Source organism: Chlamydotis macqueenii, chromosome 12 (genome assembly GCF_036417535.1).
Source record: "Chlamydotis macqueenii isolate bChlMac1 chromosome 12, bChlMac1.mat, whole genome shotgun sequence".
NCBI classification, from domain to species: domain Eukaryota; kingdom Metazoa; phylum Chordata; class Aves; order Otidiformes; family Otididae; genus Chlamydotis; species Chlamydotis macqueenii.
Window position 1 is genome coordinate 16,573,748 of NC_141567.1, and position 23,321 is coordinate 16,597,068.

At 58.1% G+C, this 23,321-nt stretch overlaps 3 protein-coding genes across 4 annotated transcripts in view; 1 reads left to right on the forward strand and 2 right to left on the reverse strand.

Annotated features, from left to right (window-relative positions):
* The window catches only part of CCDC33 (coiled-coil domain containing 33), a 42,468-nt gene extending 39,652 nt beyond the window's left edge, over positions 1-2,816 (forward strand). Inside the window, exons 16-23 of the mRNA XM_086757562.1 lie at positions 525-720; positions 829-917; positions 1,128-1,259; positions 1,462-1,534; positions 1,792-1,913; positions 2,146-2,229; positions 2,323-2,443; positions 2,593-2,816. Of these exons, the coding sequence (XP_086613688.1) occupies positions 525-720; positions 829-917; positions 1,128-1,259; positions 1,462-1,534; positions 1,792-1,913; positions 2,146-2,229; positions 2,323-2,443; positions 2,593-2,816 (1,041 nt within the window). The remainder of the gene's footprint in view (positions 1-524; positions 721-828; positions 918-1,127; positions 1,260-1,461; positions 1,535-1,791; positions 1,914-2,145; positions 2,230-2,322; positions 2,444-2,592) is intronic.
* Positions 2,693-6,899, reverse strand: CYP11A1 (cytochrome P450 family 11 subfamily A member 1). Its single transcript, XM_086757242.1, has 9 exons — positions 6,640-6,899; positions 5,954-6,109; positions 5,573-5,772; positions 4,925-5,128; positions 4,245-4,405; positions 4,001-4,167; positions 3,781-3,859; positions 3,374-3,565; positions 2,693-3,256 (listed from the first exon to the last, which is right to left on the reverse strand). Exons 1-9 carry the CDS (start codon positions 6,897-6,899, stop codon positions 3,134-3,136), a joined length of 1,542 nt encoding a protein of 513 aa, XP_086613368.1. The 3' UTR covers positions 2,693-3,133.
* A 7,038-nt stretch (positions 6,900-13,937) lies between these two features.
* The window catches only part of SEMA7A (semaphorin 7A (JohnMiltonHagen blood group)), a 31,636-nt gene continuing 22,252 nt past the window's right edge, over positions 13,938-23,321 (reverse strand). For both annotated transcript variants that reach the window (XM_086757067.1, XM_010116024.2), the window contains exons 5-14: positions 23,177-23,261; positions 22,491-22,601; positions 21,077-21,216; positions 20,497-20,675; positions 20,182-20,290; positions 19,307-19,505; positions 17,524-17,639; positions 16,769-16,920; positions 16,153-16,220; positions 13,938-15,972 (exon numbers count right to left, since the gene is read on the reverse strand). In XM_086757067.1, the coding sequence (XP_086613193.1) occupies positions 15,623-15,972; positions 16,153-16,220; positions 16,769-16,920; positions 17,524-17,639; positions 19,307-19,505; positions 20,182-20,290; positions 20,497-20,675; positions 21,077-21,216; positions 22,491-22,601; positions 23,177-23,261 (1,509 nt within the window). In that variant the 3' untranslated portion in view covers positions 13,938-15,622. The remainder of the gene's footprint in view (positions 15,973-16,152; positions 16,221-16,768; positions 16,921-17,523; positions 17,640-19,306; positions 19,506-20,181; positions 20,291-20,496; positions 20,676-21,076; positions 21,217-22,490; positions 22,602-23,176; positions 23,262-23,321) is intronic.

Here is a 23,321-nt window from a genome sequence, read left to right on the forward strand (position 1 = left end):
CTCTCTTATTCTTCACCATCTCCCTTCTTCTAAAGACCTGCAAAGCCCTGTAAGGCTCGGAGCTTGAGGTTGACCCCCAGCTCTGACACTACTCTGCACCACGTCCTTGGGAGAATTGCAGGGCAGGGGCCTGCGGGGTGGAAGGGAGAGGTGGGCAGGGGGAGGGAAGAAGGTTTGGAGGGACAGGAGAGAATGATGGATGGTGGGAGAAGAGAAGGATGGATGGATGGAGAAGGATGGTTGCAGAAGGATGGATGGGAAAGAGAAGGATGGATAGTGGGAGGATGGTTGCAGAAGGATGGATGGGAAAGAGAAGGATGGATAGTGGGAGGATGGTTGCAGAAGGATGGATGGATGAGAAAAAGAAAGATGGATGAATGGAAAAGGAGGGGAAAACCTGGGTGTTTCTTAGCTCCTCCATGGTGGGTCTGACCCCCAAGACAAATATCCTCAGCTGAGCTCTTGGCGCTGGGGAAAGCCCAAGCCGGCAGTGGGGTTCCAGTTGCTCTGCTCTGGGCTGGCAGGAGGTTTGCAGGTACCGCCTGGCACTGAAGCGGATGGCAGGGGACCTCCTGTCCCTGCGCCAGCACGTCGCCAGCCTGGAGGTGGAGAATGGGCACCTGCGGCGCAGCCTGGCCTCACAGGAGGACCTGGGCCACGCTCTGCTTGCTGATGTGGACCTGGACGTCATGACGCGGGAGGAGCTGCTGGACAGGCTTGGTGTGTGATGGAGAGGGGGGAAATTAGGGAACCCCTCTCGCTCCCACAGAGAAGGGGACCATACTGTGCCCTGGCTGGGTGCTGAGGACGTGGTGTGGGCTCTTGCAGCCACTCTCAAGCGCAAGCTGGTGACCAGCACGGCAGAGATGAGGAGGCTGAAGGACCGTGTCCAGCAGCTGCAGAACGAGCTGATCCGGGTACGGACGCTGGCAGGGGCCACCTGAGGGATGGGATGGGGGTGGGAGAGCGGGGGGGGTAGCAGGGAAAGCATCGCAGCACCCCGATAGCCACCTGAGAGCCCCAGAACCCCCACCATGAGGCTCTCCCAGCCCTACAAGTGGTACCCCAAGCCTTGAGGCTTGACACAGAGGTCCCCAGGGGCTTTTCCCCTTCCTTCCCCGCCCTAGAAAAACGACCGGGAGAAGGACCTGGTGCTGCTCCAGCGAGCCCACCGGCAGCAGCAAGCCACTCTGAGGAGGTGCCAGGAGAAGGTGGCCAAGATGAAGAGCTTGGAGGAGATGGTGCGGCAGCAGGAGAAGGTGAGTTGTGGGGCAGGAGGCTGGGGTGAGAAGGGCAGGTTGGTGGGCACGAGGCTCTTTGGAGAAGACAGGATCCTTTGGCCTGTTCCACCCCTCTGTGAGCACTGCCTGGTGACGGAGGGGATGTGATGGCCACCACAGCCTTGTGTCGAGCTGTCCCTGTGCCCTGGTGATGGAGGGGTGGCTCTGCCCTCTCCCACAGGTGATACAGGCAATGGAGCGGATGCTGCAGGAGAAGCTCACTGGGACGGGCAGGAGCTCCGAGAAGCCAGCAGGTGGGTGCAAGTGGGGACAAGGACCCTTGGTGGGGTGAGGGAGTCCATATACAGCTGCTGGGCTCCACTGGTGGCCATCCTCTTCTCATGGCTTGCACCATGGGACGATTTGTGGTAGGGCATCAGAGAAGGTCCTGAGCCCCCTGCCACCCATCCCTGTGCATGGAGGAGATAGAGGCTTGCTCCTAGCCCCCGTCTCTGCACAGGGGGGTGCAGCACATCTCCCAGTGGCCCCCCAGTCCCACCCCACTCCACAGGTGAAGCCCTCTCCAGGGAGGTGTATACTGTGCTGCTGGCCGAGAACCGCAGGCTACGGGAGGAGCTGGCGAGGCCCCACAGCCCCTTGCCCCCCATCACCCCACGTCCCCCAGCCTTACTGGTGAGCCTGGGGAAAGGGGCACGGGGCTGGGAAGTGGGGGGCAGAGCCGTGGCAGCCCAGAAAGCAATGCTGAGGGGTGACTGGGCATACTGGGGGTGTCACTCAGGTGGCATCTCTGGCTCCATGGGGCAACAGCCACCCCCGTGGGTTACTCCACCTGTGAGCAGGGAGTGGGAAGCGGGGGCAATCCGGTGCTGTTTTTCCCCACTCCCGCTCATCTCGTGGCCCACAGGGTGGTTTTGGGGGTGCAGAGAAGCTGTCTTTGCTGGCCAGGCTGGAGGAGACACAAGCCCGCGGGCGGGCGCTGGAGAGGCAGGTGGGCATCACCCTCCCGCACCCCTAATGGTGAGGGTCTCAGGGTGTTGGGACGGGCTGGGGGGGGCACTTCTGGCCCCTGCTTTGGAGAGAGCCAGCCTGGTTTGTGCCTGTCCCAGCTGGAGGAGGCGGCGAGGAGGTGGGGACGGGAGAAGCAGGAACTCGGCACTCGGCTGCTGGAGCGGGAGCACGGCTTCCCCCACAACTCGGCCTCGGTGAGCACCCGGGGAGGGGACCAGGGCCACCCCACACTGGTGGTCAAGCCCAGACCCTCTTATTGTAGCCCCCTCATCAGCAGCCAAAGCCCCCCAGAGAGGGGGAATGGATTTACAGCTCCCCGAGACCTTTCCCCCTTCCCCAGCAGACCCTGAAGGCGACCTCCACAGCCCCCCTGAGAAGACGCCAGACCCTGGCCCCCCTGCCTTAACCCCTTGCCTGGCGAGAGAGATGGAGAAACCTAGCGCTGGCGAAAAGGAGCCGGTGCTTTTTCATGTGATGAAACGGCAGCGTAAATCAGAAGCGAAGCAAAACCTTAGAGGGTGTTGTGGGAGCGTGGCTGCGGTCCCCGGCGTCACCCTTTGGGGATGACCCGGGGACCCTCGAGCAGCTGGAGGGGTGCAGCAGCACCCACCCAACCCCGCGCTCCCTTGGAGGTTACAGGGGTGGCGACAGGGCTGGGGTTGCTCTGGTTTATCTCCCTCCGTGGCGTAAGAGCAGCCTTGAGCAGGCTGGAGCGAAGGCAGGGACACGCCAAGACAAGGCTGTGGCCCTGAAAGCTTCCCAGCTGTTCCCCAAATCAGATCCCCGGGCCGGAGTCCAGCCGTGAGGAGCTGAAAGGGTCTGCGGGGCTTTCGAGGGTGTCCCCCAAACTGGGAGCGGCTGGGTGTCACCCAGGATCAGGCTCCTCATGGCTGGAACTCAAGCGGCCGCAAGGTCAGGTAGATGGGTTTGTCCGGGATCAGGATGAGTTCAAACTTGGTCCCAACTTCCACCGCTCTCATGGTTTCGATCTTGAAGTTCTCCAGGATCTGGGATAGAGGAGAAAAGAGTGAATGGAAAACGCTGGAGGTCCCAAAGCCCGTGTGTCACCTCCTCAGTCCCTCCTAGCACCGAGTTCTTGGTGTCCCCAGCAGCGGGATACTCACGTGCATGAGGAAGAGCTGCATCTCCAGCTCGGCGATCCGGCGCCCCAGGCACTGGCGGGGTCCGAAGCCGAAACTCAGCCCCTGGAAGTGCTTGGGGCCAGCTACCAGCCAGCGCTGGGGGCTGAACTGCTCCGGCCTGGGGAAGACCTCGGCATCCCGACCCATGGCGTAGAGACCCACCTGCACCAGCGTCTGCAGGGAAGGAGCAGCCCCGTGGGTCTGGGCTCCCCATGGGGCTTTGCCAGCACTCGGGGTGCGGGAAGAGGGGCGCAGGGCTGGGATCCTGCCTCAGATGAGCCCCACAGCTGCTCCCCCCATATCACCCTCTTGTCCTCCAGGTCCCACCTCTGCCTAGAGCCCCATGCGAAGGGGGTCAGGGTGAGGAGGGACCTGGTGCCTATGCTCACCTTGGGGGGGATGCGGTAGTCCTGGAGAGTGATCTCTTGTGTGGTGTACCTCTGCAGAGTCACTGCCACGGGGTGCAGCCTACGAGGGGGACAGGTGACCTGATTTTGGGGACAGCCTGGCCCGCCCACATCCCACCTTGATGCACAACATCCCAGCAATGCCAGTGATTTGGGGAGGGAAGGGGCTGGGGGTGTTTTTTCACCGGGGGCTCCTCCTCACCTGAGCGTCTCCTTGATGGCAGCTTTGAGCAACGGGGTGGTCTTCAGCATCTTCACCCTGTGGCTGGCTGCCTCTCGCTTGGCAGCCAGGACCTCTGCCCGCAGCTGCTCTTGGACCCCCGGGGATCGTGCCAGCTCGAACATGGCCCACTGCAGCGTCATGGAGGTCTGGAGCGGGGCAGGGGAGCAAGGCTCAACACCAGCCAGGACCTTCTCCCTGCCCAACAACCCTGCCTGCTCCTTACCGTGTCTACCCCACCCGCCATCATCTCCGTGACGCTGGCCTTGATGTCATCCAAGGGCAGCTTCTCCTGCATGATGAGGCTGCAGAGGATGCCCATGTACTCCTCGGTGCTCTTGCGTTCCAGCCGCAGGTCCCGGTAGACATTTTGTATGCATTTGTCCGCTGAGGGGACACAGAGACACGGCATGGCCTTCCTCCCCCAGGGGCATGGTGGAGGAGGAAGGCATCAGATGTGGCACCTAGGAAGTCACCTCCCCATGCCAGTGGCTTTTCCATGGGAGTTGCCCCTGCAGTGGCTTCAGACTGCGGTTGCTGCTGTGGGACCCAGCAGTGGTTGGATGGGCACAGAGGGTGAGGGGTGAGGGTCTCCCAGAGGAGGATGCCCTCCAGAAGGGTTGTCCCAGGTGTCAAAAGCTCTCCAAGCCCACAAGCCCCTTTGAGAGTTCTACTCCCCTCAACGTGATGCCCATCATCTGCCCTTCATCGCTCCTAGATGGTTCCCCACTGTTCCACCCCACAAGATCCAGATGTGAAAAGTCCTCCCTGCCTTGGTGGCCTTGTGCTGGGTGATTGGACCAAGGAGAAGGTCTCCATGCTGGTGAGATGAGGCTGCACTATGAAGCCAAGTCCTCAAAGGGGCTGTGGGTGACACAGGGAGGTGCGGGCAGGAAGAGCGCTCACCCTGGGAGAAGATGGCATCCCAGGCCCAGACATGGTCCCGCCACGTCTTGGCATTGATGTGGCGGAGGAGGGTGGGTGGCAGGTAGAGCATGGGTGAGGTGGTGTGGAACATCAGGGTCACGGCATCAATGAAGCGCTGCGACTCGGGGTCCACGAAGTCCTGCAGCAGCCCCAGGCGCTCCCCGTACAGCACATAGCACACGGCTGCAAGCACAGCACCTGTTAGGGGACCTGGCCAGGAGGGACCCTGTCCCCATCCCCTCCACCCTCCCACGGCCAACTCCAGCCTTTCCATGGCTATAGGGACCTGGCTCGGCTTCCTGCTCGCTCCGAGCATCACAGGACCATGGAGGCATCCCTTGTTGGGTAGAGTTGTCTACCAGTTGATGACCAGTAGATGATAAAACACTGTTTTGCTGACAATGTTGACTTCTTCTCTACTTATCTGGAGGGAGAACACCCCTCTAGATCCTACAGCTTTCGAGGAGAGGCTTGGTTGCCCATCTCTAAGGATGAAGCTGGGGGAAACGCAGCATGTTGTCCATCTCAGAGACTCTGCCAAGGGGTATTTCGGGGAGGGACATGTCACACAGAGACTCAGCTCAGGTTTGGGCCAGGTGGCCAGCCCCTGACACGCCTGACACTCACACTCCAGAGCGAAGCGGAAGAGCTCGTGGGTGAAGTCGGCCGTCCAGTGCTCTCGGCCGCTTTTCCCCACCTGGGCTCGTGCCCGCCGTATGAAGTCCTCGCCCACCTCGTTCAGTAGAGGCACGAAACCCTCCACCACCTGCGGCGACAGCACCTCCTTGTTCAGCATTAGGCGATCTGCGCGCCAGGCCTCCCCTGTCCTGCAGGACACCAAAGTGGGGGGGGGTCAGAGGCATCCACCCCCCCCAGAGGATGCCACCCCTCAAAGCACAGACAAAGCCCCTGTCTCCCTCCTGATGCTCCAGCTTCCCACCACCCCGTGTGCAGGGGCTCTTGTGATGGGACCCATGAGCCGCATTTTTAGGGGACCCCCTGACTCACTTGAGGAGCACGCCGTAGGGCTTGTTGCGGTAGTCGCGGTAAGCCACCCAGGGGGGCACGCTGAAGCGCTCCGGCAGCATCCCCTCCGCCTGGAAGAGGGTGGCAGCGTCCTGGGGGCTGATGATGTTCACGCTGTCATAGACACCCAGCTTCTCCCTGCCGGAGTGCAAAGCAGGGGGGTCAGTCCTGCACCCCAACATCCACATGCATCCCCCCACAGTCCCTCGTCTCCCCAGGATCACCCACCTGCCCCCAGCACCCACCAAAATGCCGCCTGCAGCACCCATCCCAGGGGATGCAACAGCTCAGTGGTGGGATCAGGCCCCCAGCACTCAGGGAGGCACAGAGAGGGGGTGCTGGACCTGGACACCCCCTGTTTCTCCCTCTATCTGGGGATGTCAGCTCCAGATTTTCAGAGATCACGAGGGGCAGAACCTGCCTCCAGCCCTGCCACCACCCCACCCCCCGCCACATCCTGCATCCACAAGCAACTCCCCCCCTCTTGCCCCTCACCGCAGCATCAAGCCTGGCCGGCACACAGCAAAACCAAGCTGCTCCGGCACCTCAGCCCCATATTTACCCCCATCTCACTGGGAGCAGGGCTGGGAATAGCAGCAGCATCCTGGACTAGAAAGGCTGCTGGAGCCGGGGAGCAGGAGGGACGCTGGGGTCAGACGCCGCCTCACCTGTAGATGGGCCCGAACCGCTGGAACTTGCGAGCCATGATGTGGTGGACGTTGTGCAAGCCGCCCTCTTGCCAGAAGCGGTAGAGGTTGAGCCAACCGGCCCGCCAGTCACCGGGCAGCTGGTTAAAAGGTCGAGGAGTTGATGGGACGGGGGGAGCACGCAATGGGGCAGCGGCCCCCCGATTCCGGCGGCATCCCCCGGCCAGGGTGAGGGGCCACCCCCGCGAGGTGCCTGGCTTGGGCGCAGCTCGGGCAAGCATGGGAGCGGGCGACGGGAGAGGGAGACCAGGGCGGCCTCGCTCTTATCCCCTGGCTGGCCTCGCTCAAGGCGAGATCCTCTTGCCCGCCTCCCGATGAGTCACGGCCGTGCCAGGGACAGGGACGGGGACAGGAGCGGGGCGTTTTGCCCCAGCACCAAGGCGGACTGACATTGGGGTACGGTGGGGGCGTTCGCCAGGCATCATCCCCTCCCGGCCTGGCCATAGCGGGGTTAGCCAGGCGATGCACAGATCTGGAGGGGCCCGGGGTGGCGAAGGGTGATGCTGCCAGGTGGTCCCGTGCTGTGCTGCCACAAGCACCGAAAATGAAAACCCAGCTGCCAAGGGGAGGAATGTTTTGCCTGCAGAATAAGCGACAAAAATGAGCTAGGGGACAAAATAGTGTGAGTCAGACTTAATAAAGCTCCAGCCTGAGGGGTCCCTGCAGGAGGGGACAGCCTTGGGACAGCCTGGCCATCGCCAGGGTGCCTCACCTGCGCCCCGCCACGGGCAGGGGGTACTGGGGGGGGTCTCAGGTTCCCCTCTTCCTGGGCTCTCCTGTCCCGGAGCATCGACTGCCAGTTAGTGTAGGAACCCAAAATACACACCCCACTCCCTCCCCCTGGTCAGGCGGGCTTTTTGGGGTGTCACGGCCCCCACAGAGCTGGGGACAAAGGCTCCCATGTCCAAGCGTGGCGGCAGATGCCTTCCCTCGTCCCCAGGCCCAGTAACACCCACTCGTGACCAGTTACAGTGTGGGAGAGTTAATGGGAGGGGGTCTCTGGGCTTTTCTGGGGCATCCTTTTGGGGTGTGTCGGGGGCTCTGCTGGGCTTCAGACTTTCTGAGGTTTTCATTTTCCAGGGAAACTGGGAGGAAACCGGCAGCGGGGGATGCTTGCTGCCGAGGATGCCGAGCCAGGCGCCGCTGCGGCTGCCAAACCGGAGACGGGCACCGGGGGGCGCGCCTGCCCCGCCTGAGCCACCGCCGGGGCCACCGGGACCGCCGGGACCGGGACCGGGCCCACCGAGACCACCGGGACCACTGGGACCGGGATCATCAGGACTGCCACCACTGGTACCGCCGGGACCGCCGGGACCAGGACCACCGGGATCACCGCCACGGCCACCGCTGGGACCACTGGGACTGGGACCTCCGAGAACACCGGGACCTCCGAGACCACCGGGACCAGGATCACCGGGTCAACGGGACCACCGGGACCGGGATCATCAGGACTGCCACCACTGGTACCGCCGGGACCGCCGGGACCAGGACCACCGGGATCACCGCCACGGCCACCGCTGGGACCACTGGGACTGGGACCTCCGAGAACACCGGGACCTCCGAGACCACCGGGACCAGGATCACCGGGTCACCGGGACCACCACTCACCGGTCCTCTCCCGCACGGGCGGCCAGGCCCTGCTAGGCACCACACCTGTCCCCTCCCGGGGTAGGGTGTCTGTCCCCTCCTAACCCAGCCACCCATCTCTTGTCCCAGCTGTGACCATCTGCACGAAGACGCCCACCTTGGGTGAGAATACGCCGTTCTCGGGGTGTGCCCCGGCACTGCCCCACACCTTGGGGACATGGGGACACAGGGCCATCCTTCTGTCCTTCACCCCTGCACTGTCACTGTCCTGGGGGGGACCCGCTGCTTCCCCTCCAGGAATGGGGTCAGTTTGGAGCAGTTTGGCCAACTTGGTGCTTGTAAAAACACAGGCATGGGCCAAAGGGACACGCAGCCAAGCTCTGCCCTCACACAGGGCTGGGTGGCCCTGTCCGCCACCGCCTCTGGCCACCCATTACACTCAGTGTCACCTCTGCACCCCCTCTTTCCACCACCTCCCCGCAGCGTGAGGAACCAGCTTGCAGCCTCCATCGCCCTGTGCCTGTCCCCTGCATCTCCGTGGGGTCCCATGCACATCATCCAAGGGGGCTCTGCCTCCCTTCCTCCATGCTCCCCCACCCCTGGAGGTCTTCAAATTTTCAGGGCACCTCCCCATCGGTGTTGCTACTCTTATTTGCCACAAGAAGGAAATGTGACGGTTTGTCCCCCCTCTGACAGCCCCCGAGCTTGCTGCTCATAGAGGAAACCCGTGACTACTGCGGTGGGCACAGGAACCCGTGCGGCTGGGGGGGTTTCTGGTGGAAAGGTGGGGGGAGCAGGAAACGGGTCGGAGAGGTGCTCAGAAAGTCTCCACATCACTCTTTCCCCAGCTGGGAGAAATCGCAGCGGGGACGGGGCTCCCACTGCCTTTGCCGATGGGCTCGTCCCTGCCGAGCAACGCGGGCGGCACATGGTGGGGAGGAGGCGTTTCCCCCGCCTCCGCAGGCCGCAGCTCGCCCACGAAGCCCGTGTGACTCGAGCAGATCCCCTATTTTTGGATGAGCCAAAACAAGAGTCTCTCCCCTCCCCCGTGGCCTTCTCCCCATGCCACCCACGCTGGGGACAAGGAGGGTCCCTCAGTGAGGTTTCCTCCTACTGAGGGGTGGCATCCACGGGCATCGACCTCTCGCTTTCCACCTGTGGGGGTTTCCTGGCATGTATCACCTCCGGAGCTAGCGGGGTGACTCACTGCCTGGCCCCTTCACACCTTCCCCCGCCACGTGTGTAAATCACACCTCCGAGAGGCTGCCGAGAAACCCCCCGGCTTTCAGCTCCACAGCAGGAAACCTCACTGACCCAGCGCCACAGCCCCAGCCCAACCTCCCTGGAAAATCTCCCTCCTCAGCCTCATCACTCGGGCAGCGGGGGCTTGGGAACGCCAACACTGCAGCCATGTAGCAAAGGGAAGGCATTTTGGCGGAGCAGCTCATCCTTTCTGCCTCTCTGCCCCCCAGAGCCAACGGGAACCGGCCGGGATGGGGCTGACTTCAGCCAGGGTGATGCTGGCAGCGAATCCAAGTCAGGGAATAAAAGGATGGCATGGGACGCCAGAATGGAGAGCGAAGCCGAGCAGGCGTGAAATTAGTGCCTGGAAAAAGGGCACGGAGCTGACAGCATCACTTTCTTCCCTTAAAAATACAGCCTGCATCCATACACGGACCCACACTGCTCAGTTCCCCTCCGCTCGCATCCATCCCTTGGAGAGGACAAGTGTTTTCCACGTATTTCCCAACAGGTTATTTTCTTTTCTGCTGTGATTTCAGCCTGGGGTGCTCCCCGCTCGCCACATGAGCAGGGAAGGAGGCAAATCCATTCATTGCGAGCTTTTGGTTCCTACCCACGAGCAGGTGGTTGGGAAAGTTTCAATAGTAAAAATGCTGCCCAGAAACCCCCTGTGATTCAGTTCGGGGCTGGAGGGGAGGGAAAAAAACCTCATTTTTGTAATATTATGTTCAAAAAGAGAAAACTTTCAGTGGCAAATGGACCGTAGCCATGACCAAGCAGTTCTTGCTGGAGGGTTTCCCCTGGGAGCAGAGGGAAGGGGATGAGCTGTTGGGGAGCGGCCTCGATGCCCTCGGGGCCGAGCGCGTGATGCTGGAGGCGCTGCCGGGGCACCCAGAGCAGCTCATGGGGAGGACAGACCCAGCCAGGACAAGACTGAATCTGAAACGGGGACGACTGTAGCTCGTGTTTTGGTTTGGTGGGGTTTTTTTTCTGTTGTTCTACTCCATTAAACTGAATCTCCTGTTACAAATTTACTGCGTGCAGTTCCAGACCTGAAAATTCCTGGGCTGGTGCCTGGTTTTCCCCCATCGAGCTGGGATGGGATATCTGACCCTGACGGGATGTGTCCTTTGGCTGCGATCCCCTCTTGGGGATTTTGGGGAGGAAATCCATGGCTGGAGGGGAAAAGCTCTCACGTGTGTAGCCGCTGAGAGGAGGAACACAGCCACATAGGAGGAAGGCACACTGGTTTATCCCAGATTTAACTTCCTCCAGCATCTCATTTCCAGTAAGTGGCTGCATTTCCCACTCACACGGCTCACCACAGCCAGCCCCGACCTGCCTTGGTGGCGTAGCATCACCCACGCCACATCCCCCGTGCCCTAGCGTGGACCATGGGCAAATGGAGCTCAGAGCCACGCACAGCCTGATGGACACCTGCCCCAAGCTGCTTAAATCCTGAGATCCTCAGGGAAAAGGGGGGAAACAGCTGCAGGGCAGCAAACAGCCCTTGCAAACAGAGATGCCACAGCACAGACAGGAAAAACAGGTTGGATGAAGAGGAGGAAAGTGGGAAGGCAGCCAGGAGGGAGCAGGGTGGCTGGCATGGTTTCGGGCATGTGAGCTCAGTTTATGGCTCCCTTTTGCCAGCCCGTCCCAGGGGGACATCCTGCGTCAGGTGGGATGGGCAGGATGGGCAGGACACCCATGGGAGAGCTGGCCCCAGGGGTGACGGCACGTGGGAAGTGCCGCTGGGCCAGCTCCGGCTCTAACTGCGGCTTGGACTTGGCTGGGAAGGGCAGTGTGTGCTGGACAGGCTGAGCCCAGGATAAGATACAAGATAAGAAACAGGTTAGGAGAGGGCTCGGGCTGGTCTTCTCCATGGGACAGGGAGGATGGAAGACATTGCTGTGATGTGGCAGCACCTCTCCCATCCCTAGGATCCCAGCTCTTGTGAAACCAGGGGTGGGCACCAAGGAATCCCAATTCCAGGCTCCAGCCAGCTCCTAGCATTGCTCTGTACCCCCATCCCACCAGGAAAAGCTGCTGAGGGGGATGCCATGGCTGGAGACAGCATCTTGGAGGAGCCTACCCCCTGTTCATACCCTGGGTGCCTTGCACGGAGCAAGCAGGCAGCTGCTGTGGGATTTCTCACCAGCTCTTGCGTCCGGTTCAGATGGATACAGGATTTCCCGGGTCTATTGTCCTGCCTAGCAAACCTCCCTCCCACAGCAGCCTCCAAGGCCGCCGGCAAGGCTGGAGGCAGAAATAGTCCCCAAAAACGATGCTGGGAAAAAAATCAAACACTCTGGAGGCTTTTGTTTCAGGCGTGCGGCCTTCTCCCCTCTGCCTGTGCCAGAGGAAGCCTGGAGAAAGCCCGGAGAAGCTGCTGCGGTAGTTGACCTTCCCGTGCGTGCCCGTCCCCATCGAAACAAGGCTCCCAAAATAACTCACTGGAACAATGTGGCCACAGTCATGGTGAGGGCAGCAATGCCACAGCTTCCCCTTCCCCACGCACACCTTTTCCCCCAAAGCCCACGACAAACCAGCCCGTGTATTTACTCAGCAGCCCCACGGCTTTCGGCTCATTGTATTCGTAGGAAACAGCCTGCGGCCTGGGGAAACACGGCCCAGAACAAAACACAGCCTGAAATGCTCAGTCTTTGCTGCTTTTCTCAGGAAATTTAGCAAAGGCTCCATCTTTTGTCCTGGCTGAGCCCAGGGGACAAGGGCTGGGATGGGGAAAGATATGCTGTGGCCCCTGCATGGGGCTGTGGGGTCTCTGCGTCACCCAGGGACCTAGGGCTGTCCCTGTGGCACCCCGTCCCACGCTCCCAGCTTGCCTTTTGGGCAACAAAGCCAAGGCCAGGCAGTTGAAAGCACTGTCACAGCCCTGCGCCCCACCCAGCCCCAGCTCATCGCTTCCAACCCGCTCCCAGGGGTTTCGGTATTGCCGCCACGTGCTGCTCCCAGCTCTCCTGCTCACCCTTTCCCAGGGCACTGCAAAACTTCAGTGGTCTGGGTTTTAGTGAGGGTTTTTAGAGCTTTGGTAATCCAATGCTTGGCAGCAGTGAGCTGGAAACACAAATATTTCAGCATTCGCATACAGCGCAGAGCGATAAAGCCCAGGCGCCAGGTTTCTCTCCCTTCCCATCCTGGGCAAGCTCCTCACCGGCTGCCAGAAATCACACTTCTTGCTTTAGCTGCGTCGAAACCCGCCTGCCTTTCGGGCTCACTTCTCCTTCTTTACGTCAGGACGTTGCTGCCACATATGCTGCCGGCGCCGGCGGGAAGTTTTCTGCCAAACCCAGTGCTAAGAAAGAAAGCAGGGGAGACTTTCACTTTCAGCTGCCAAGCCCTGCCCTGCAGATCAGGGACCTGCAAAACCCTCTTGCAAATCCTGGGTTGGGATCTCTAGCACAGGTCCCAGGGAACAGAGGAGCCCGTCACCGCCGTCCTTGTGTTCCCAGTTGGTCTCCCTTCACCTCTGACATTTTGCGAAAGGAGCTCGCCGGTGCATCACTGCAAACCAGGGCTGGAGCTCGAGGGGCTCCTACCCAACCACCAACACCTAAACATCTCCCGACACTACCTGCGGGAACAGGCCCGGCAGCAAGCACTAAGAATAGCTCACGGAAAGGCAGCTGGGCTTGGATTTAGACGAAGCCACGACTCTTTGAAAGCCCAGCAAAAGGGGGCCGAGCGCTGCGCCAGGTCTGCCGGGCTCCGCAACGCGCTCTGCCTTTGTGCCAAGGTGCTTTGATGGAGGGTTTGAAAGAGAGGGGGAGGTATTGTTCTCTCCTGCTTTTGTTGGCACGTTTTAAAAGCTTGAATTCCTATTCCTTGCTTCCCTCCATTCCAAGCCCAGCCTTTTCCCCGCTACCGGCTGTCAACCATCAGCTCATTTTTCCCCCAAAACCAGAAAAAAAAAAAAAAAAAAAAAAAAAAGAGCTGTGAGTTCAGGACTGCTCCGTTTCGCAGGCTGTCAGCCAGGCAGCCTATGCGTGCGCTCCTGAAAGCCGTTCCCGACGTCAACGCCAAGGATGCGCGGGAGCATCGTGGTGCCTGCCCCAGCTCCCAGCGAGCAGCAGAGCTGCAGGCAGAAGGTGCCGGGATGGCTCCGCGCCCACGAGGTCCCACCGCCGCTATTTATATCCCTCGCTTTCCGCACGCGGTGGGCGGTGATGAGCAGGGTGCTGCTAACAGCCCCTTGGGATGCTCCAGCAGGAATTTGCCTGGCTTCTTGCTCCTGAGGGTGCCAGCCTGAACTGGGAGCAGAAAGCCCAGGGCTGGGGCTGTGGCTGGAAAGGCAGGTAAGACACAGAAGACAAAGGGGAGAAACCCTCGGCCGTAGGGAAAGAGGGCTGGGGAGACCCCGGCCACCGTCACAGCAGCGTCCCTCTACTGGTGAGAAACACGGCACTCGCCTGCTCTTTTCCATTCTTTATTTCAACAATCACATTCTCACTTTGGTCACAGCTCTGAAAGGTTTTTTTTGGTAGCTGTTGTGTTGTTTGCTTTCTTCTCTACTTTGAACCCACTTTCTATAATATTATAAAATTATACAAGTACAGTAATCACCAGTTGATAATAAATAGGTATTTGTTAGTTCACAAAGTTAAAGTGCTTTGAGAAGGGATGTAAGAAGCTCTATCCTAGACTTGGAGGGGTATATCTTGAAAATGTAGTGCAGTAGGAAGCTCTGGCCCATTGTCCATAGCCTCTGGTCACGAGAGGCACGTGGCACCTATCCCTCTTGCCAAAAAGACCCCTCGGGCACTCCTGAGTGTCTCCGAGCAAGCACGAAGCAGGAGCTGTGCTGCTGCGACAGGTTATTGGAAGCATGAGATACAATGCCCGCTCCGTTACACAGCCGGAGGCTGGGGCGTTTCTGCGGTCAAGAGGGCTGGGAAAGGTTTGGACAAGGTGTGGGATCACCCCTCGCACGCACGTGCAGGGAGAGCATCCCGTTTTTCACAGTTTAGTCTTGCTCGGAGACCTCAAAGCCCAAGGAAAGCAAACCCTGGTCCTCCCCTGTCCCTTCACTGTGAGGGAGAGAGGCAGATCTGCTCTGGGCAGTGGGGACAGCTGCAGCCCCCCCGAGCCCGTCGGCATCGCCCTGAGATCGGCAGCCTCCCGCCTCTTTCCCTGAGGAAGCCTGGTGCCTCTCCCAGAGGAGAGGTGCTGGGAGCAGGTGCTGCCTGCTGCCCACAGATAAATGCCCTTTAGCTGCCTGCAGAGGATTTGTGCGTTTAAAACTTCTTCCCAGAGCCTCTCAGGTTTGGTTTGAGCTCTGCTTCCACCTTCCCTTCTTGTCCCCTTCGGTCTGTCCTTCCCCACATCCCAAATCTAGTCATGTTTCAAGGCTTTTCCATGCAAAATGCTAACTTTGTGCCTGCCCTCGTCTTGCTGGTTTCCAGCGCTAGGTCCCAATCTCCCTCCCATGTCAAAGCCAGCTGCAAAAATAAAATAATAAATAAATAAACCAAACCTTAAAACCCTTCCAGAGCCCAATTCTCCAGACCAGAAGGGGACTCACATGTGACGCTGGGAGCGTTCCAGTTCCTTGCCAACCCAAACAGACATTAGCCACTAAAAACTTGGAGGCATCAGTCCCCGCGTGGAGCGAAGCACAGATCAACCAGTTAGAAAGGCCAAGGGCTGGCTCCTCCTCTTCATCACATGCACGTTCCCAAAGAGAGGAGTCATGGTGCCCTGAGGATCAGTGCATGCACATTGGCAGAAGTCCCCTGAATGTCCGCAACCCAGGGTAGGCTCAGGACGATAACCAGTACAGAGCTACCAGCGCAGGCTTGGGGAGAGGCTGACACCACTCCCTTCACGCTGCTGGGTACAGAGAACGTCCCCCGCGTGTTAGGGTACCCCGTCCCTCCCTGTCCCCAAACCCTGCTCCATCTGGCTCTGCAGTCGCATCTTCCTCACGATGACTCTTCCATCAAGGCCAAAGATGGAGGGCTTGCTGCCCAGGACCCCTTCCAGGATAGTCAAAGATTAAAGTCCAAGGAGTAACCAAAAGAATCTCGCCTCAGGAGAGGACAGCAAGTGCAGGAAGAGCAGCAGCAGCCAGGATGGTGGGAACCCAGTCCTGTCCTCTTCAGTGGAAGAGCTCCACCAACACCACCATAAGAAGCAGCTGCAGCCAAGAGCCAAATGTCATGGTGGCCTGGCCCTTCTGCGACATGAACCTGAGCTGGTTCACCAGGCGTTCCTTCACCAGAGGCTGCCTGAAGCCATCCTCCTCCGAGACGCAGACGTAGTAGCCATAGTGAACGTGACTGACGTTCTGGATGAAATGGAAGCAGTCCTGCTGGGGGTGGGTGGTGTTGCAGGTCTTGATAAGGCTGTCGTTGTGGTACCAGTTGTAGGTGGCATAGTGGGACTCGATGGGACAGTTGAGGTAGTAGCGGGAGAACGGGACGACTGTGATGTTCTGATAGTCCCCGACTAGAAAAGATGGAGAAGTGGGGTACGAGACAGGCATTTCCAGGAACCACAGATTCTCCCACAAGTCTGGATAGAAGAACAGTTGGGTCGATGGACAACCCATACAAAGACCTGAGAATCAATCACCCTGCCCCACACACCCTCTGGATAAATGGCCTACAGCTTAAAACCTTTACATACCTTCCTTAATGTCACTCTTCTGGCACTGCCCTCGCCCCGCGTCCAGGTTCAGGTTCTGCCGCACCTCCCTAGCAGATGGGAACAAGCATTAAGAAAGCACTAACGTCAAGGAAGCAGCACTTCAGGGCTAGGAAAGGAAGCGCCCCTACAAGATGTGGTGGATCTGATAAGGGAGAAAGTTAAAACATCTGCTACTACCTGGGTAGCAGGGAAAACCACACCCCACACCCCCACTGAGAAGGTTGTTAGATCACAAACATGAGACCCACCAGCTCACCGCAATCAACTGCTTTAACCAGCATCACTATACACATTTCCAACTGCAAAAAGAGGGGCTGGGTGCTCAAAACCCACCAACCTCTCCCTCCTCAGGGCAGGGGTGCCACAGGAGGGACAGATCCCTGCACAGGCACAGTTTCTGGGGACAGCACAGACATCTGCGCTGTTAACTATCCAGATGCAACGGGCTCATCTCTCTCCCTGTTACGGGAAGATGGCCTCAAAATCATGAGTGGCTCTGGCCAGGAAGGGGAATACTGAGGGTCTGCGTTATTTCTCACGTGAAAGCAACCACCTCAAGGTGATGGAGAAACAGCACGCTGTGGGTGCCACGTACCGGTTTAGATAAACGGACTGACAGCTCCCGTTGAACCACCCGCAGTACGGGTCCCTCGCCAGCAAGCAGCTGTCACAGTTGTTGCGGTACACCCTGCACATGTCCATGGGTATCTCCACGACTTTATCTGTCGAGCCAACGTACAGCATCGCCTGCAGGAGGGAAGCAGAGGGGCTGATCATCTCGGCATCATGTCCCCATGCCACCTTATGATTGTCTAGCACTTCTCCTGCAGCTTCACGGTGATATCAGGGTGGATTTCACCAGCGTGGCTGGTAGGTCTCCAGACAAAGCAGTCCTACCTCCCTGTCATGGGAGCGGAAGCAGCCATCCTTCCCGCACCAGCCCGGTGTATAAATAAGTTTGCTCCATCAGTGACAGCAGTGTTGTCACCTCCAGGACGGAGAACCAGCACTATCTGACAGCAAGGCTGTACAATGAGAGGGGAACTGCAGGGGCAGGAGTACACTGTGCTGGGATTTGGCCCAGGAGCAAACAGCCTCGTTCCTCCCTCACCTCCAGAGGAGAGGAGGTGTTTGAAAAGCTCTGTTGCCCACTGACCACACAGAGTTACCCAGGACTGGGGACATAAGCCCAGCTGTTAGGATTTAGCAAAGCACACTGCGGGACCCCCCACAAGCCCACCCAGATCCAAGGGGTGTCTTTAAGCCATCTGTCCCTGCTTCCCCTGTTGCCTGTGTTGAAAGCTACAGCCCGACCCGCTGTTTTCTTTTCTACAGAGCAGGCAGACCCACCCTCTTGTGGTCCAGGATCATGGACTGGATCAGGTCCTTCTTTGGGAAGACCTGGAGCTCTATGATGTTCTGCACCCCATCCGGCAGCTCCACAATCTTGTGGATGGATCCCTTGTCTAGAAAGAAAGAGGGAAGAGCCCTGATGAAGCGCGCCGAGAGCAGAAAGGCAAGGCAGAGGGGCTGCAGGCAGGGGCGGGGAAGCAAGGCAGAGAAGCAGCTCTGCCTCCAGCCCTCACTGTGGCAGACTATCTGCTCTGCACAGCCAGGCTTGACTGGATTCCTGAAACCAGCCAGCCAGAGAAGACAGGACCCTTTCTCAGGAGCCTGCTTGCTCTGCTAGGAAATCATCCCCCAGACAGCAGTGGTTTCCACAGCGGAGCCTTGTCAGCCTCCCAGCCAAGAGCCACGAGGAACCCATTTCCCATCGCCCTTCGGGACCTGGCTGTGCCTGCTTTGATCAGCTCTGCTGTAACGGCCTCTGCAAGAAAAACCAACCGCTCTCGAGCTCCGCTCTGCTTTGATCACCAGCCTGTTCTTGCGTGAGCCTCATCTCACCGCTCGCCTGAGGCTGAAACTTGGTGTTTTTCCTTTCTGCTTTTCTAATTAGACTGACGGCCCTCCCCAGTTAAATAACTCCAAACTGGTGATTTAAGAAAATGAGTCAGTTTGGTGAAGGGGTGGAAAGGCAGATCCTAAGGGAACAGGACTCAGGAATCCTCATCGTTTACCCTCTTTTAGTACTTGCACAGTTTCCTCTTCCCAAACAGTCACTCCCTTCTCCACCATCAACCAGGGGGAGGTGAAAAACATGACCCCAGGTCAGGCAGGGATTAGGACCCCCCAGGTGGGTGGGGAGCTGCCCTGCCAAGCCCTGCAGGGCCAAGCTCCCCGATGGGACTACGCAAGGTGTTAGCTGCATTTAAGCGAAGGCTTTCAGCAAGATGACAAGATGAGCATGCGTGGGCCCTAATCCAACCCAGGCCACCTACTGAGAGCTGTCTGCATTTTTTTAATCACAGATTAGGAAAGAAAAGCCTCAGAAAGTCCTTCCACAAGTGCCAGTGAACAAATCCCAGCACAGTGCAGAAGAACGGAGGAGCAGAGCTGTAGGGAGTGGGCCGGGGAGGTAGGCAGGCCAGAGAGGGAAGCGCTGAGTTAGGGATCTTTCCACCTGCTGGGCATCGAGTAGCTGCACTGCACAGGAACCCAGGCAGCTGCCTGACTGAGCCCGCCAATTTTTTGCTCTCCATCCTGTTCACCTACAGCTGAATTGCCTTGGCCCCGCTTCACAGCACCTCTGGCTGCCTCAGCACCACTGGCAGCTGTGATCAGAGAGCTGTGTCTCCAGCCAGAGGTGCCGGTCTCACAGGAAGTCCGCACTGCTGCACTAGAGCAAGCAGGGACAGGAGATGACAGAGTGGGTCCCTGTGTAAAGGATTTCTGCTTGACAGTGTAAAGCTGCACCTGAGCAGAGCTGTGCTACCCCTCCCTTGCCCTAAAAACACTTGGCCTGAGACCTACCACAGGCTGCAGCAGCCCAGATGGGTAAATCCCACGTGCTGGGACTCTGCTTTCAGCTTGTCTTTGCCCATGCAGCCAAACTGGATGTATTTAGTTGTACTGGGACTTGGCAGTTCTTTTCTGCTTGACAAACATATGCCAAGCTGGGAACACAGCCCCTTGCTTTGCTCTGCATTAGGAGTCCTGTCTGCTTCTCTTGGGTTCCCTGCCCTTGAGGGGAAAGTAAGCTCCACGGAACTCCAAAGGGAATGGTTTCCAGTACCTGTTGCCAGATAAAGCACATTGTAGTGGCGTCCGTCACTCGCAGAGACCTCATGCACCCCGATCTTCTGGTAGCGGTGCTTGTTGTGGAATAAGGGGCTCTTGGTGGGGGAGAGGGGCTCCACCCGGTCCTCCACCTCTGGGTAGCTGTCGGCTATCTTGAAGGTCTCGCTTGGGGTGTGAAGTCCAGAGGAAACACACTGCAGCAAGACGAGACAAAAGCCACTGTCAGAGTCAGACAGGTCCCTGAGGACAAGGCTTGAGGGCAGGAGAGCAAGGCAGGGCACAGCACTGATGCCTCAGCCCAGAGGAGGGCACACAAGCCTGCCCTGGGGGTAAACACAAGCCCTGGGGCTGCTGTGACTGTGCTCGTGCCAGGTCCTACCAGCAATCTCCCCTGCAGAATTAGCAGTTTAGGAGACTCATGTGCTGTCACCTCCCCAGAGGCTTAGGGGAGCCTCCCCCCAACTCCACTGTTTGCTGCCAGGTCAAGGGTGCACCTGTAACCGCAGGGCTGAGCTGCAGGTTGGCTTGGTGAACCCTGCGGGGTTAGCAAACACAGGGCGAGACACTGTCCTTCAGCTTCACTCAAGAGAACTCACAGATCTGTTTGCTGAGCAACCTAAGAGCCTATTTCCTCTTGGTTTCTATGAGCATGTTGGATCTCACCCAGCTTCCTTTTGTTTCTAGCAAAACAGCTCAAATCCTTCCCACAGTGCCTACAACCTTCCTCACTGCCCCAGCTCTCACCTGGCTGCTCAGTGGTGGGACTGTCCCCTCACTTGCCCCAGCTGCTCTGACAACTGCCATGGCAGAGCAGGGACCAGCTCTCCTGGCCTCTCCACTTCATGTGGGCATCTACTATCACTCACTCACCTGCCCAGGCTTGATCTCTGGGTTGGGACCATTATAGCCTTTGAGTTTGGATGTCCGAAACACGTTGTCAATGTCCCCAAAGGAATAGACGCAAACAGCAGAGCTTCCCCTGCAGGCAACAAGACAAAGAGAGGGTCAGGGAGACACTGGTCATCGCTCCTATGGCTGGGGCATGGCTGTGTGCATCATGTCTTCGCTGACCGTGTCTGCTCTGGCTGTTTTCCATCCACGTACCTGCCAGAGAGACTAAAGAGCTGAAAGAAAAAGATTTGGCCCATGAGACAGGACATCCCTCCATTTCGCAAAGACCCTCACCAGGTGTTTGTGAAGAGCCCGTAGACTTTGGAGTGCCGCCAGTTACTCGCAGGGACAAAGAAGACGTCTTGCAACCAGTTGAAGTTGCCCTTGGTGACTGGGTCGACACAAATCAAGGTAGCCTTCAGGAAGGTGGTCCACTTGGAAGCAGAGAGCGAACTGGTTCCCCCTTTATCTTCCTAGAGGAGAGGGAAAGCACGGAGTCAGGGTTTGGCAGAGAAGAACACAAAGTCCAAAGTTCACACAAAGAACACACAAAGAACACAAAGTCCAAAGTCCAGTTATCCTGGATGGATAACTGCGAGATGCTCCAGAGGTATATTTGATGCTGGTCACTGCAACAATCATCTCTAACATCCCTGTGAGACAGAACAGGGTTTTCTCTCCCCTACAAGCAAGATGGGAGCCAGAAGATGGGAAGCCAAAGGACACGGCTGTACTCCACACGAACTCTGTGGCAGAGGAGAAAATTGAGCCAGAGGGGCCAAATCATGCACAGATAACACCAGGTGGGCTGCCACGTCCATTTACCACCCCTGAAACACTCTTGCCTCGCCACCATACACTGTTCCCGTGGTACCTTACACAGCTGGGCCACTCGGGAGATGTTTCTAGGGGCCTCGGGACTCTTATCTGGGTTGTCTTCACGAAAGAAGTAGTAAATCTTGTCCTGGTGAGGCTCTTCGTGCTTTAATGTGGTGGCTTTGACAAACTGAGGGTCTGAAAAGGGAAGTGAGTCATCAGAAAACTTTGGCCCAAACACACGTTTCATCTGAAAAGCCACCAGTGGGGACCAAACCAGCGTGCTCTGCAGCTAACCACTCACCCTCACGCAAGACGAAGAAATGCAAACGCCATCTGTGCTCCAGGCAAAGGATAGGACAGGCCCATCCTCTACACCTGACTGGTGCATCGCACTAACAACTGCTCTCCACATGCTGCCTTCCCAGGTGCTTCCCCTTCCTCTCCCTCCTGCCGAGCTCCATGAACCCACTCCCTTGAAAGCCAAGCCCCCAGAGCTCGGTGAAGCCTCGGCTGCCTAGCAGCAAAGGAAATCCATTCTCCCTTCTCGTGCAGCAGAGCTATTATCATAGAGGAAGGTTCCCTCGTGGGAGCAAGCTACGCAGTTGTTTGTGTTTGCTGTGGAAAACCCAATGATGCTCTTCCTATTAATACACCACCGCCATCAAGGGCATCCCCAGCAGCAGCAGGGTCCCTCAGAGCATTGTTAGCTGGCATCCCCATGGCAGGGATCAGCCTCGTGGCTCTGAGAGTATCAGTTTTGTTTGCTGATGCCTTGGTTGCCCCCTCCATTGCCCTGCATGCACCAGTTCTGTTTTGCCCTCATGTTATTTTGATTTGTTTTTTTTTCCTTTGGCCAGGGGTTCAGTAATCTCCCATTTCTCAGTGTCACTGAAGAGGCTTGAGGGAAGGCAACACGGAAATTGAGGAGCGTCTCTTCTCTTTACTCCCCGCCTTGCCCCATGCACAGCCCAATATGTTCCTTCCTCAAGGTCCCACTTTGGCTGGGGATTTGGAAAGAATCACTGCCCAGAGTGGAAGTTGTTCTTCCTGTTTCCACTACCGCACGGCAGCTGATGGGCACCTTTACACAACCATATTTTGTTCTAGCATCTGACCAGGAACTTGCTGCCCATTTCTCTCCATTTCCCCATCTCCTCACCCTGAGCAAGAGGAACTCACTTGTCAGCTGTTCGCAGAAGCAAAGAGGTGAAATTCCCCCAGCTGGCAATAAGAGAGCTGGAGGGAGCCGCTGGGTCTGGCATTGTGGATGGGGACAGATCAGCCCTCTCCACAGCTCTAGGGGCGGCTGAACCCAAACAAGAAGCTCTGGAGCTACATCCCAGCTGGGCAGAGGGGATGTACCCCTCAAGGCTGTGCTGTGTACTTATGGCCCACAGCTGTGGGCTGACAAAGAGTCCAACTTATCTGCCCGGTGGGTCCCATGCCTTCAGAATCTCTGCCATACTTACTCTGCATCACTGTGTCGCTTGTGTAGAGCTCTCCACCGCCTCTCACTCGACGGAAACGGGGTATCTTGCCATTCTGTTGGCTCTTCTTGATGGTGGAGTAGATGTCATGACCTGTGGGATAGGAAGGCTCATTTGCAGCAGGCTGTTTCTGGAGGGGGCAGAAGGGTTTGTGAGAAGAAAACAAAGAGCCAAGAATTCTCTGGGCACATGGGCTCACAGAGATGGTGGATACAGGTAAAGAAACCCAGTCCTCACTGCCTAGCCTTGCCTAGGACTGAGCAGGCGTGGCAGGACTCCCCCAGTCCTTTTCATTAAAGAGTGGCAGGGACAAATTCTCGCACCGCCTCTGGAAGGGTGCCTCATCTCTCCCTTTGCCAGGTCCAGAACAGCGGAGTTACCGCAAGACCCTTCTTTCCTGGTGTTTCCATTGCACTCTACCCTCCTGTACAGAGACTCAACCCCCATGCCCCAGACAGGAATAAAGAACCTTGTGCCATGCACTGTCCTAGAAAGATGTGCCTTTCGATGAGGCAAAAGGAAGCAGCACCGAGGCAAATCACCAGCTAGAGCAGAGCGACAAAGCCCTTGGAGCACTCTCAAGGTACCCAGGAGCTCATTTTCGCCACGGAGAGCCCAACCTTCCTGCATGACACCAGGACTGAAGACACACGAGCGTTCAGACTTACCATCAACAACGACAAGGGTATTCGAGTCAGGGGTGAAAGGAGCAATACCTCTCCCATCCCACGAAGTTCTCTCCTTCCTCTGCACCTAGGAGGGACAGAAATGTGTGATAAGTACAGAGGAGCCAGGTGTCCACATCCACCGCTG

Excerpts from the sequence above, each read along its gene's own strand:
- CYP11A1 (XM_086757242.1), bottom strand. The coding sequence starts at position 6,899 with ATGCTTGCCCGAGCTGCGCCCAAGCCAGGCACCTCGCGGGGGTGGCCC. Across the intron at positions 4,406-4,924 it reads GGATGCCATCTTCTCCCAGG|CGGACAAATGCATACAAAAT; the intron begins GTGAGCGCTCTT and ends GTGTCCCCTCAG. Across the intron at positions 4,168-4,244 it reads TGGCGGGTGGGGTAGACACG|ACCTCCATGACGCTGCAGTG; the intron begins GTAAGGAGCAGG and ends GCCCCGCTCCAG.